This window comes from Montipora foliosa, chromosome 6 (genome assembly GCF_036669935.1).
Source record: "Montipora foliosa isolate CH-2021 chromosome 6, ASM3666993v2, whole genome shotgun sequence".
NCBI lineage: Eukaryota > Metazoa > Cnidaria > Anthozoa > Scleractinia > Acroporidae > Montipora > Montipora foliosa.
Window position 1 is genome coordinate 7373523 of NC_090874.1, and position 15047 is coordinate 7388569.

General features: G+C 37.6%; 1 protein-coding gene across 2 annotated transcripts in view; it reads left to right on the forward strand.

Moving 5' to 3' along the window:
• The window catches only part of LOC138006545 (NK1 transcription factor-related protein 1-like), a 17844-nt gene extending 3159 nt beyond the window's left edge, over window positions 1-14685 (forward strand). The window contains exons 1-3 of one of the 2 annotated variants that reach the window (XM_068852936.1): window positions 7285-7689; window positions 13268-13533; window positions 14047-14685. In XM_068852936.1, coding sequence (XP_068709037.1) covers window positions 7676-7689; window positions 13268-13533; window positions 14047-14564 — 798 coding nt within the window. In that variant the 5' untranslated portion in view covers window positions 7285-7675 and the 3' untranslated portion in view covers window positions 14565-14685. Of the gene's footprint in view, window positions 1-7284; window positions 7690-13267; window positions 13534-14046 lie in introns of those variants that run through there. The other variant, XM_068852935.1, reaches the window with a different exon arrangement.
• The last annotated feature ends 362 nt before the right edge of the window (window positions 14686-15047 follow it).

Below are 15047 nucleotides of genomic sequence, written 5' to 3' on the forward strand. Positions count from 1 at the left end.
ATCAGGCGCTAAGGAAAAGTGGAGATTTTGCAAATATTTAACAATTATTGGGCGAGGTTGAGCAAAATATTGTGATTTGTCAGTGGCGAGAAAATCAATTATTTGCCGAAGCCGGGGGTAGTATTATCGACTAAAGCATCGATTTCTGCCTCGGTCAATTCCGGTCCAAAACGGCTTTTGTCGGCCATTTGTTCTAAGAGCTGCAAAAACGACTTCAACTCGCTTTATTGCTGACGCGTTCCTTTACCATATTAGGTACAGAAGGTATATGAACTGATAGCCTGTAGTTACGTTTTTAATAATTTTCGATAACCGAGTTTGACAATGATTCGATCAACGAGTTCGTTTTTTATTTGTATTATCGGGAAGCGATAAGCGGGCGCTGCTTTGCAGGAGTCGAGTAATGGCAGAAATCAGTTGGTTTCCTTCTAAGCATGATTTTAGTCCAATTGCACTTACAGTCAAACGTTCAATAACAAAATGTAGGCATCAACAAAGCTGAAGTATTTCACAGACTTCAAGGACTTTAATTCCGAATCCGAAAAAGGCGAAAATGCTCTCCGACAGTTAACATATCTTCCATTTTCACACAAGAGCTTGGTTTCAATTATGCATCAGCAGAATATTATTTGCAGCAAAACACTTATTTGTAAGCAGTTATTTGCAGGTCACATGGTGGGCTCTCTGCTAATGGGAAAAATACATCGAATGATAATATTTGAAGTTTCCTTCGATGTTTACGCAGGCATTTGACCTTACTGAAGGATGTCGTTCCTTAAAAAGCTCGTAGCTTGTCTCTCTAAAATCAGCCAAACACACTAGACGTTACTTACGATTACTCGTTTCATGAACCAGGTTCGGCCGTTTTCCTGGCATTACAGACGCCAATTTCTTGGATGATTTTTTTCCACAACAAAAGGCGCCCTGTATTCATTATATTGAAACTCCAGACGCCGCTGTTGTTGACTGAACCGTTGACTGGCCATTTGGACAATCATGCTATCTGAAACTTCGTTTTTCAGTAACGATGTTTTTTTTAGTTTAATCGGCCAGCCTTTTGAGCTGTTGTTAACTCAATCGTAAGGAAAGAAATCGAATTGAATTTAGATGATGATAAGTCGGGTAGGTATTGCTAGACGGTCTATTTTGCCGACAAAAGTGGCAATCATTGATAATCGTCTCGCATCCAAATGGTTTTCTGCTTAAGAGAGTCTTCCTCGCAATTTAGAGTCGTTACGCTTAAAATGGCCGCACGGATTATCTGGTTATTATAGGCTTAATTTAACTCTGATGGAAGACAAAAACGAAAGAATAATGCTCTTACTAGCAAAACGCAGAACCACGGCTGAAAGTAGCGCTTGTTACAACTACGCAGATGGGCGTTGGTGCGCTTAATGTAAAGAGTGGAAACCAAATCAGATACAATTGCAAAATGAATTTGAACTTTCCTTCGAGTTATCCAACCAGCGCGTTTGTGTTTAAAACCTGACGTTGCCACAGCGGAAGAAGAGTCATTGTCTCTGACTAGCTGATATAAGCTGAGGTAGTAGCAGTAGTAGCATTTTGTGAGTCAATTGGTCAAGTTGGAATCCGACATCTTCGTGACCTTGCTTTAAATGTTAGCCTAACCACCAAAGTTACCGTCGAAATTATATGCAGAGAACATCTGCCATGACTGAGATGAAAGGCTTTCTTCAAGCTTTAAGCAAGATATATCGGAACAGATTATGACTTTTCACCAAGCACTTTTCTCTTAAATTGAACTATCAAACTTGGAAAGCTACGGCGACTGTTGGCTGCGATTGCTTTTGGCTTTGATGCAGTAATTATCAGGGACACTGGTTTGAAAGTTGACTGATAGCAAACTTACATACTCTTCTAATTTGGACAGGTGTAGTTTTCTTCAGAGTCGCCTTCTGCCTATTTTGTTCATACTTTCAAGCCCTACTTCAGTGTCATTTAAAATATCTGCAAGACTAACCTCTTAAACCGGAAACTCGGTGTCCTTAATGATGTGGTTATCACGGAAGCCCTACTTAAAGAGGTACAATACCGCGACACTTTGATGGCAATTTTAAATCTTTTTTTGACAGTTCTATTTAAGTGCGGTCACTTTCAACCCCCACAAAAATTATTAAGCCAGTCATCACAATTTGTGTTATGTCATGCTTGGTCACAGACGTTCGGTAAAAGTTTTAAAAAAACCATCCTGTATGTGATTTTGATGAAACGCGATCAGCCAGTTTGGTTGCCGCTTCAAAGCTGTAATCAAACACTTTTAATTACCTTTTATCAGCTTTTGAATGACGGCAAATATATAAATTAAGAATTGTTTTTGCAAGATTAAATTAAACGTGAATCCTTGTGTTAACCAAGGATTTTTTCTTTTTCCGTGTTTCGAAAAAGATACTCGACCAGAGTGAAAATCAGCCGCAATCTGCGATGAACGATTCAACATGGAAAGTCATGGTAAGGTCGATAGCACACGGCTTCACTTCAAAGACTTGCAGCTGATAGTCTTCTTGTCTTGGTGAATTTTCACAATAGCTCAGTTAAAATCATGAGTGATAATTTATCTTAGTTATGACATGATCTGTGGGCTTCCGGCCCGTAAATGGAATTATGTTTTAATGCTTTTTCGCGCCTTTTGTATTTCTCTTTTCGCTTTCGGCGCGATGTCGACTATAGTTGCCAGTTGTCGCTGTAACTTCCCCTCTTTGTTTTACATTTGAGCGAATGGTTAAAATTATCATGCCCGTCTCTCTAATGGAGTAAGCGTTTTCCCTATTTGGACGTTTTAAATACTTTACTCATTAAAGGACAAAATTAGAAAGATCACCGAATCAGTAAATGCTGACGGCCATTTTTATTTACAGAGGAATATTTAGAAGCACATGTTTTATACGGAAATAATGTTGGTTCTAAATTTACAGAAATCACAGCATGTTGTAAGAGCTGAGTTGATCGACAGAAGTTAATCACTTCTTCTGAACAAAGCGTTTAAAAATCACGCTAGGAAATAAGTTCTTTAATATCCTCTGTTGCATATGTCAGCAAACTGCTGGATATGAAAACAGCATTTTCTTCAAAGGAAAAAATACCTTGAATCCACCAGCAGTCTTATCTTAGCATGGCAGTTTACGCACGAATTTACCATTAACGTGGTGAAGTTCCGGTGTTTATGGAGTAAATTAATGAACTCGATGATTCAGTATTTCGATTTTTTTTTTTTTTTCATTTTTTAACGGAGAAAGGCGTCATATTTTTTTTCTTATAACAAGGACGCAATTTCGTCAAACCTAACAACTTTCTGGGGTGCACTTAACAATTTTATTATGAGCGCGAATAATCTCCATAAAGACAACGGAACGGGTGCTTTTTGGTATTTCGTAACAAGCTGTAATCCCTAAAAAATGTATGATACGTTTAATTAAAATTTACACCAATTTTATCATTAAGAAATGTACTTGAATTGTTTCTTAAGAATCACGTTTATTTCATCGCTTGCACAAATACGTTATAATGCCCATTAAGGTAGAAAGTCCCAGATCGTATCCTGCCGGTCGTAGAGTTCTTCTTGGTGACTTTCGCCAGACGCTGATTCTGTTGTTTGAAGACATTAAAATCCATTGAAAGAAATATCTTGCGAAGCTTAGTGTAAATTGGCTGACTCTTCTCAAGCTAACGAGGAAACCAACCGCATGATTCCACTGCATCTCCCCAAGTTGTTTAGCACAAACGATCGTAAAATTATCGAAAACGATTCCAGTTCTCTGTTTATGCAAACAGTAAATCTTTCAGAACGAGGCGGTATTTGTACTAATAATGATTGCAGAAGTTAATTATTTCGATGCCAAGTTCATTGACCAATTTGAAAATGACGGTTTTATCACTTAAAGTTTTATTTTGATCAGTCAACATGTGAATCATACGCACTGCGAGGTTAACTGGACACAACAAGCAAAGGCAGTGGGGCGTACTTACGTTTTTGAGATCAAATGAATTTGATACGGGATAAGAACATAATTCTTCATCACCTGACGCCTAAGCCTGAGCTTATTCACTGGCTTCACGGTTGAGTTGATGCTTCCTCGGTCGAAATTTATTCTGTCCAGTCAGTCATAATGGCTTGGTTATGGGTGGAGTAGATTAAATTTCCTTTTGCCTGCGTTTGCCTTTTTTTCGTCGCATGATTCAGCTGTCAGACCTCACGACAATGCGTAGTTATCTTATCACCTCCTTTTCTAACTTGTAACGTACAATTCTTTTTCGGGAAGCTCTTTGTGGTTAAAATAAGCCGCCCAAACATTTGTATAACGAATTTTTTTCTGCCCGATATTGCAAAGTCCTTCCTATACGATCCATCCATTCTTTTCTTTCATCAGCGAAGGGCGCTATTGGTGGACTGACGCTAACTTTCTTATATGATAATGAAAATCATACCATGAAGGAATTTAAGGGTGAGGATGGTCGCTTAAACATCCATCGAGTACACTTGTTAGAATGGGATGAAATCAATTCTTTTTGAGCGAAAAGGAATAATTTAATTATAACTTTCACTGTTGCAACGTGGTTTTAAATATAATGCAGATGAAGGCTTTCCGAAAGAAAACCTTTTCATTCCGGAAATTTAATTTGCCCACAAGGGTTGTAAATTTTGTTTCTTTTGTACTGGATGGAAATTCACTTTTTAGCGCAAACTCTTGACCAAACATTGTGATATAAACTTAACCTGTCTTTCCAGACGATGAACTTGTAGAAAACTACAACTTTGTTGGGTTATCGCGTTTCATCCCTTTAAAATGTAGTGTAAAAATTAAATAGGACCGAACAAAAAAATTAATAAACAAAACACAAAGAAGGTTTAGGATTTACCAAAATAAAAGTGTTTCTATATTCCCTTTTTTCTGTCGTTTTCTTTCTACTTACACATTGAAACTAGCTTGAATTACCAGGGCTAAGTCGTTTTGACTTAGTGGGAATTTCAGACATTTCTCAAATGTACATGAGGGTGCATTAATCTGTTTTTCGCTGAAAATTATTTGCCATATGCCAGTAGATACGAAAAGTAACTTGGGGTATATGACTGTTGAACATTTGGGTGGTGCATTTGAATCCGACAAAGACTTGCTTTTTCTTTGCCTACAACTTTAAAACCTTCAAATTTATGGTAAGAAAATCGAGGGTAAAAATGTGACAACAAAATTCTCAAGATGCATGACAAGCGTTTTTTTAATGATTAAAGAAATCGAATACAAAAAAAAAAAGCGTCCTGAGGTGGATTTAAGAAAAAAAATTCCACAAGACTTGCAATCAGTATTTACTCACTCGTGTACGAAACAACTTGCTCAATCTTACTGTTTACTGATTCAGAAATATTGCAATATAATTGCCATTTTGCGTGATTTGGCTATCAGTTGTTTGAGATGGTACCAAGTTCACGGAGATATTAAAAATTGATTCTTTATGAAACCCAAAAAGATGTGTGAATAAACTAAACTATAGATAATGAAAAGCCAAGTTTTACCTTTAACTTGAATGAAACAATAGTTCAAATGATACGGCTGTAGCCAGCGTTCAAGCACTCTGAGCAAAGCAAAGTTCCAATTCAAATGTTTCACCTTCAATTTTCTTCATTTTGTTAATAATTAACGACAGAGCGATTAATCTTGGTAATATGGAGAGATCCCGACTTAAGTGGAAAAAAGGCTTTGTGATGATTCTGACTGAAAAATTAATATTGTTCGCCCTCTTTGATCTTGATTATAACGGAGCTTATTATCCACTAAGCACAACAAATACAATTTTGCCAATATTACAAGCCACTTGCAAAGTACAGAGTTATTTTTTTGGATGTGTACGAAGCTAAGATCAATAAAAAAAGCCGGTCGGCGCTGAAGATGACTTTAACAAAAATGGCACAACTGAGTTGTAGAATACTAATTATCTTATGCACCACATACGTACGAAACAACTTTATTTCATTTGAAAAGTTTGACGATTAAATTTAAATTCTCTAGTTCATTAAAGGTTGTTATCTTGGCAAAGAAAATTTGTGATGCTTACTGAACGGAGGCAAAAAAAAAAGTAGTGGCCGTAAAAGTTAAAAAAAAAATTGACCGCAACTTTTAATCTATTCACTTTTTCTTAACATAACACGAGTCTGGAAAGTTAAAATAAAATTTAGTCGACACGTTTGGTTTTAATCGAGTTTTTAATCGTTCAATACTCCGGTTTTTGATGATCAAAAAGGTATTTTGAGCCAAAATACGTTGTCTGTGATCTGAAGGAAATCAATTAAGATTTCCGTGATTTCAGTCCTCATATCTATCGAATTGTTGACACAGAAGCCAAGACTTTCACAGGATAAAGCTTTCTCAGTCAGGCGTTAGCGAACCACTTTACAGGTCAACTATTTGTTCCTGTTTATATGTCGACAAATATAAGTTTCTTTCCTTGAACCTGGATGATATGCACAAATGCACGTAGTTCGTTTTGTGGGATCAAATGTTCTCTTATTTAAAAGAATTGAATAGCAGATAAATTTGGGCTGATGTACAAAATATTACCGGTTTATTTCCTACTAAAGATAAACATGGATTTAATGGCAGATGAAAAAGGCTTTTAGCTGCCTAACTGACTCTACCATTATCTAATATGTCATTTTTTTTCGGTGGTAAACAAAACAAGCCGAATATTACGCCAAAAAGTCCCAAGTCTAAAAAGTAGAATTATCAATAAAATCTAATTCTAAAGAATTGCCCTGACAATAGTCACACCCCTAACAGTTTTGCTGAATCACAATATATCTATTACTTTGAGCGTCAAAATTAAATTAATTCGATTGACTAAAAATTACTGAAGCAGTTGTGAATTTGTTATTGGGAGTTGTAAGTGCTGTTGAACCAAAACTATGAGGATTTCCGTTATGTGGCTCCTTACTTTTGTTAAAATCCACATTAGGGTCGAGTACAAATCACAATTTGTAATATCCATTATGAAAATTGAATTACGAAACATAAGGACTTGATTTAAGAGGATGTGTGATTGCGACTTTAACATGACTGTTTTGAGATGATGTTATTGAACTACAATAAAACATTCAATATCTGAAAGGTAAACAAAGGGCAATATCAAAAAGGATTTGAACTTCGCATAAAACTTATAAAGGAAGTTGACGTGCAGAGGACAAATGAACTTAGAGGTGCCGGAATTCATAATAACGGCAGGTTTGATGTATTTGTATTGAATAATCGAATTTTCTTTCAGGGAACATTTGTCTAAATAAGGATGTGATCATGAAAGGGTTTTTGTGTTTATTAACAATGTAATAAGCTTGGTTTTAGTTGACCACTCTGTTATATGGATTATTAAGTGTGTTATCGACTGATCCACATTAACCAACACTCTCCGGTAGGCTTTTCAAAAACCACTAAAACAACACTAGGAAATAGAACCAAGATCCGGGTGTTGAAGCTGAGAAGGCTTTGGATTGCAAAGTAACAATACACATAATAGTATATAATAGGAAAACAACTTTGTGTGCGTCAAAAGATAAAGACGTGGTTCAAGCTTTCGTTCAAGGCTAATCTTCTACTGAGAATCAAGTCAAGAAAACTGGCAATCAGTGGGAACTGAGAGCTGTCCCAATTCGATTCCAAAGAATCTGTTAGCAATGGATGCACTTAGGTAACTTCACATTTTTACGCTCTTAATTCCGAGGTCAACCAGAAAACTGCAAGGATACAAATTTAGAAAATGACTGTTGGGGTAATTGTTTTAGGCGTTGTTAACACCTTTAACTGACGTTGAAGCTCATTGAAGGTGTCTTCTGGATAAAGCGTGCCTCAACCGCTTCAAAAGAATTAGATTAACTGAACGCGAAATTCTGGTCCGACGGCGTCCGTTATCAAGCGTTCTCGATAATCAGGACGACCGTGAATCTTAGTTAAAGTATTTTCCCAACAAACAGTATGTAGGAGAGTCATATTAGTTGTGTCAGAAGCAAACTTACCTAAGGAGATAAGCTCTGTTTTTCTACTTTCTTGACTTGAACAGTAAGTAGGACTTTTCTTTACATGGAAGGCGTTTCAGCCGGTTAAGTACTGTTTCAAGGGGTGGCTCACAGCAGCTTTCTGTCCTATTTCCTTGTTAGCTTTTCTTACTTGGCATACTGGGGAAATCAGATTGAGTGATTGGGTTGAACAAAAAGACATTACAAGTGACTGAGAAAGACGAGTTAAAAAGCTGGTGAACATTTTTTGCACAAGTTTCTTGGTCATAAGCTGTTTAATAAAACACAGGGCAAATGGCATGGCGTCAGATGGTTATGTTACCACTGAGATCCAGCGAAAGTAGCGCCAAAAGAACTCAAACGCGAAAATTTTGCAAAGCAGGCGTGATAATGTTTTACAAAAGAGTCCCGTCAAAGTAAGCCGCTTCGAACGCTCTCTCCCACGGCATTCAGTAAGCTAGGGTGACTATGAACCCAAACCTTAGTACTAAGTTTATCTCCGAAAGATTTAGCCCAACATTACAAATGTGACTGCTCCAGAAATTTCGGCTGTGATCGAAGACTTGAAAATGAACTTTTACTCGATGACACCACAATGCCTTCTGTTTTTTCTTCCTGTCTGTGAAATCAGAGCTGGTTGTAGGGCGATGCAAGATAGGTTCCTAAAGTTTTCAAGTATAAACTGCCGTCAAAGGTTTTTCTCTTTTTTAATGAACGTCATTAAATCATTATCCAAGGCACAATTAGGTGCAATCTTTTTGTCAGTGTTTTCTGAAAAAAAAAAAAAGACGATTAGGAGATGGTGCCCGTTTCTCTCCCGAAACTTTTCAACAGTGGTAATTCCCCATATTTGTTTGCGGCACTTTCACAAATGGCTTTTCGGGCTGGAAAACATCGGGAATTTTGAGAAACGAGCCCGGCCATGTTCCGAACTTGGCATGAGACTCCGGCGGCTTTGTGCAACGGCAATGACTCAGAGGAACGACGGCGGTGACGGTTCCTCGGTTTTTTTTCTATCTATTTTTGTTCAATTTTTTGCGTGTTTTTGTGAATCATAAACCGGATCAAATAGTTTAGTGTTAAGGGATAACGTAGTTGCTGTTGATTTCGTCCATCCTTATTTTGGCAACGGTTTAATGAGCCATTTTCAGTTTCACGGCCCTAGAGAACAAAATGGCCAAAAATCTCCAAATATCCTTAAATAATACATTGATTATTCATTATTAGTCTGATATAAAGTATTGATCGGTTACCTCTTAAATAGTCGTTCTGAACGAAATCACCCAATTCCTAAGGCCGTTTTTTTGTGTTTATTTTACTTGCCAAACCATGGCCGTAGCCAGAACATTGTTACTGGGGCAACGTATGTCGGTGGCACTGTGTTTTGCTTCAAAGCTTATGTTATTCCTTGCAGCCATGATGTTTTAATCATGACGAGTGCCTCGGTTCGCTTCATCCTCACTATAATCTTGCTAATAACACGAAGCGAAAGGCGGAGCATTTTTGTGAGTCAGGAGTCGCCGTATTCAGAATATAAATTTTGGAGGCGAAAGAAACAGTTGTACACCTAACTTTACGATTCGCCGTTTCCGTGCAAATGGCTTAGGTATGCTACTTATATCTTGTCTGTGAGGTAAACTAAATTCTCAAATTCGTGCAATCTGATTGGCTCCGATCGCGGAAAGAAACCTGATGACTCTACTCCTGCGGAATCACTACTCATTCTTGAATTTTTTATATGTTTACATTTTTCGCAGAGAGCATTAGCATCCTATATTATTATTGCCAATCTGAGAAGAAATAGATGTATTGTCTATATCTATTGTAGATTTGTTACGAAGCAGGCGTACAGCTCAATTGGTTAGTGCGCGGCTTTCGGAGCAAGAGGACCCCGGTTCGATCCTCGATGACTTCAACGGCTGTTTCGACTTTCCTCTGATCCGTGTAGCTATAGCTTTGAATATCCGTAAAACGGAGCACTGACAGAAGGATGGGGGTAAAGTCGCAACGTCGGCTTCCATTGATACCAGTTTCGTAACTGAAGGAACTAAGGACGTTAAATGGCGAGACTTTACCTTGTTTGACTGGAACTTGGCTTTAAAGAATAATTGTTTGATCAGCCTCTTTGAAAAATAGATTCATCGGAATTGACTGCTCACTGTAATGAGAAAAAAAAAAGTGCGTATTCCATGTCGCCTTTGAAAAACTCTTGGCCTGTAATCTTGGATCGTATTATTTAGTACTTAGGCCACCGTTTTTTTCTAAATCAACTCTTCAATTCTGGAAAATACTATGAAATATTGTGGACTGCCAACGAATCTACTTAATAGTAAAAGTATTCACTTAAAATTATGGTTTTGGACTACAATGATCTCCCTCAAATGACGGTGTCGAATCTTGGTTTCGAACTTCCTTTCGTTTGGGCTCCCATCCGCGCTTCGCAAGATCACAATTCTCTCAAGTTTCAGTTGTACTCGCAATTGAAACGCTGTATAAGTGTCAATTTATTTTCACAGGGCAATTTTATTTTACTAGTACTGTGCATTGACTAATAAGGTTTGTGAACGAGAACTGACAGAGTCAAGACTATTCAGTCACGCATTTAATAAAAGATGTATTTAACTTAGTTCTAAATGGCAGACAAATATTGCTTTGCTTGATATAAGAAGTAACTTGCAAATGTTTAAAATGAAAAAAGTGAAGGACAAAGGCTGCTGAAAATTGTGCAATTAGAGCTTACTAGCAAAGTAACTGATCACTTTTGGGCTTCGAATGTGAGCGAAGACATTCAGTTTTAACTTGCTTTTTGAAGATTTGAGCCCGAAGTTGGTATCAAGAGAAGAACAGTCAAGTTTTTAAACAGCTATTTAAAAAAATACCACGCGATGACCAAAAAAAAAAAAAATTTAAATTTAGTAACAGTTTGTCAGAAGGAAGTCGGCCTGAAATGCGTGCAAGTCGACTGAATTAGTTGTTCGGCTTCATTTAGTGAGACTTCAATGGAGCCCGTGGTCTCGGTTACAAGGCGGTCAGTGCTAAAGAGTGGATTTCTTTTGTAGAATTATCTTCCATCAAAATTCTTCGTAATCCCCGGATATCAAAATGTCAAAAGCTGGCTATTACAAAGTTTCTTCCCAATTCCTTTGCTGAGAATTCATCACTCTTGCTTATTCTTTTGTTCATCTTCATCACTTATTTCATTTGAAATGAATTTGTTTACATTAGTCAATCTCCAGCTGATAATGTTTGGCTTCGTTCTAAATCCGTACTTTCGAAGATGAATTTGGTTACTGACTTCTTTTTGTTCTTAAAACAAAGAGCTGTTTCGTATCTTTTTATAATTACGTTTTTTGCGTTTCTTTCTTCTTTTTTTTTTTTTTGTTCACCTGTTGTCGAAGGGATTCCTGAGCAAGGAACTCCCTTGGAAGACTTCTATATTTTCTCGTGGGTGGCAAATTCAAGTGCCTGTGCTTTGCATTTTTCTATGTTAATGATTTAATTTCCTGTGCTTGTTCTTACATAATAATTCCTTTGAATGTGATTTCTTTGAGGCAAACAATGAAAACTACTGAACCGATTGCAGGTCACATGTGTTATTGACAGTGATACTATCTCGTATCTCGTATCCCGCGTGTCATGTCCTCTCCCTCATTACATGTATTATTTCAAAGCGCTCAATTTACCCCGTCTAACGCTGCAACTAAGGAAGCGTTGAACGACCTCTGCATTTTTACTTAATCGCCACTTAACCAGATTTCCGCTGCGCTTTAAAGTTGCCCTCGAGTTAACCACAATGCCGGTATTTATACAAGACTTTCATAATATTTGAATTGTTTAATATGGTATTGTTTTAAAACTATTGATTTCTTGTGCGGTTAAAAACACAAGCAGCGACAAATATCTAAATCTCACCCCACTGTTATTCACGAAGTGTGACATATCTCAAGGAAATATTTTTGATGGTATCATTTTCACTTCAGTTCGCAGATTGTCCCTAATTGCGCGTGTTATTAACATTGTTGTTAACTTGGTAAAACATTTACCGCCTTATCGTCAGCAGATGCATCGAGTAAATGGCGATACCTTGCAAACGATAAGGTTTGATACGTGGCAATTATGTTAAAAGCGCCGGAAAATAAGCAGCGGTACGAGGCGGGATAGACCGTTTAAAGGGGTGTTTTAGAAGATACTTACCAGTGAAAGTTTATTTTAGTGTTTGCGTTAAAACATTTTTGCATTGCCTTGTAGGATTTGTCCGAATCCAAAACCTGCACTTGCTAACAAAACAAATATTCTAACAGCCAGCACTTTACAAAACGCGGTAGATTGATTGGCACCTACAATTTTGTCAATTTACTTTCTCTGACAAAAGCCAACTTACGAGAGCAGTTTACCATTTGCAAACAGCAGGCTATATACATTACGCAATTTGACCAGAATTTTAAATATTTTGCCTTATCCGTCAATTTCTGTCGGAAAAGATAAACATGGGAAAGTATTCTGTTGTTTTACCACACACTTAGTTAACCTTCAGAGAAAAGTGAATGTTTGTGGAAAAGGAATTCTTATCAAAGACCTTAGAAATATGACAAGTGTTATTTGGCTCTTTGGCCTTAACAGGATTTGGTTTCGAGAGTTTTATTGGCACGGAAATTGAGCGATTACTTTGACGACTCATTTTGTCGGCAAGATCAGACAGGTCCTGCTTGATGCGTCAGTCACTCGGCAAATGAGCGTAAACCAATGACTGTAAAGCTTCCCCAAGTGTGAGACCCTTTGTTCCTGCAGCCCCTCCTTAAGTCAGACTATAATATGCTTTTCTTTTTTTGTAACTTTTTTCCTCGGACTCGTTTCCATCATCAAAAACTGCTTGCACAGCTAGGTCTTATCTTTCAACTCAGCAATTATTACAAAGTGGGGTTTTCTTGCTAGAGGACATTAGGTGCTAATCGCTATAACATCTCATCGCCACTTGAAGTTGTCAAATCATTCAATTAATTTGGATGACAATTATGCGTGCAAGCAGCAATCAAAACAAGCTCATACACCGACAGAGATTTCTATTGTTCGGCCTTACTTTACCTGTAGACACCGACATTAATCCATTCCCCGACAGGGCTCCCCATAGTCTTGTGTTATACACTAGGCGAGTTCACGGAGCGACTAGAAATCTCGCAGTGCATAGCAAAACAGACTTTGTAGCAGAATGCAATGCAATGATCGCTTTTCGATTAACTCTCTTATTGATGTCAGGAGTCGAGGTAGTCCAAGCAGTCATTCAGAGGACTTTCAAGGTCTTTCCGCCGCTGAAGACGAATCTATACAAGAGGCGCGACATGCCGTAACTTCTTTTAGTGTCAAAGATATTTTGGATCCACACAAGTTTAACGCTCCCAAGAGGCGGACAAGCGAAAGCGACTCAGAAACTGAAAGTTTCGACAAAGAAGATGCCAAAAATGATCCCCCTTGGCATTCATTTATGGCGACATCTCGACTCAACCGGGCACATAAATCAAATGGTGAGAAGCTTGTCAGATTCACTGTTTTATGGTAACTATTAGGTTATCTATTTTTCTTTTCCTTATCTTTAAATTCAAGCCAAGTTACAGAAGTAACGTATGGCTATTTTAGTTCACTAACTATTATTTGAATGCACTCACAGTGTAACACACTTTAAAACAATTAAAGACACTTGAAGAAACTTCAAGTTCTGCCCGGCGTTACAGCTCAATACACGACGATAGCCTCAGTTTTGGTGAGATCGCATTTGAGTCATTAAGCGTAAAGCATCAAATGTCGAGGGTGATTGAGGTAAATTTAGCGTGAAAATCAACTGAATTACTCAGTTTTAACAAAGTACACTTCTATCGTTTAACCAACTAATTTTCTGTTGATAATGCCTTTTCTAGATACAGCGCAGCGGTGTCTTTTTATTTAACTTCTTCATTAAAATTTCTTTGTTAATCTATAACGCAGAAGTCCACTATTATAGGCGTTTGTTAAAAGTAAACTTTAAAATTTCCTCCACATAGAAACTGAGAAGTTTACGGAAAAAGAGAAGTTCGCAGAGGAATCATCCATTCTCCAGGAAAACGATGAAACTAAATCAACAACGGCTTCGAAATCAAAAAGAAAGCGAACCGCCTCGGAACGCTCAAAGGAAGGAAAACCAAGAAGGGCAAGAACCGCTTTCACGTACGAACAACTCGTTGCTTTAGAAAACAAGTTTAAGAGCACGAGATACCTATCTGTTTGTGAAAGACTAAACTTAGCGCTCTCATTGAGCCTGACAGAAACGCAAGTGAAAATTTGGTTCCAAAACCGACGCACAAAGTGGAAGAAACAGAATCCTGGTGTGGATGTTACTGCTCCACCACGACCTACTTCTTTGCCGCACGCGCCTTCAATGACAGGATATGGAAGTGGAATTTTATGTACATCGCAATGTCCGGCCACGCAGATTCACCACTTCTCTCACTATCCAAACCCCGCCACTGCCCACGCTTTACCGTGTATTATCAGACCGCATCCAACATACGGACATTTGTAACTGAATATCAATAACGTAAACTAACAAAGCTTTTTGGATATAAATGGGTTTCAAACCAGAACTTTGTACAGAAATAACACGTATTTGTGATATAACGACAAAATTAAAGATTTCTCCCGTTGTGAGGTTGCAAGGCTTTCTATATACATCATTGAACTCTAATATTGCTAACGCGTACTTACAAACGCTTACCGTACTCGACCCGACAAAATGAAAAACCAATCAAATGATTGTTGTAGGCCGTCACACGATTAATTCTAATACTTCTTACCAAATGACTTATTGCTTATTGCCGTTTGTTTCATTCAGAGAGTTGAAATAGTATGCTAAATATAAACTGATAATATAGGTGAGTGTAACCTGCAAACCAAACTTACACAGCCGTTATTTCATTTTAATGTCTGATCTTAGTTTGACGGCTGAAGTGGTTTTTCGAAGAATATTGTGGCTCTGCATCCTAACATTAAGTACTCTATAACGATG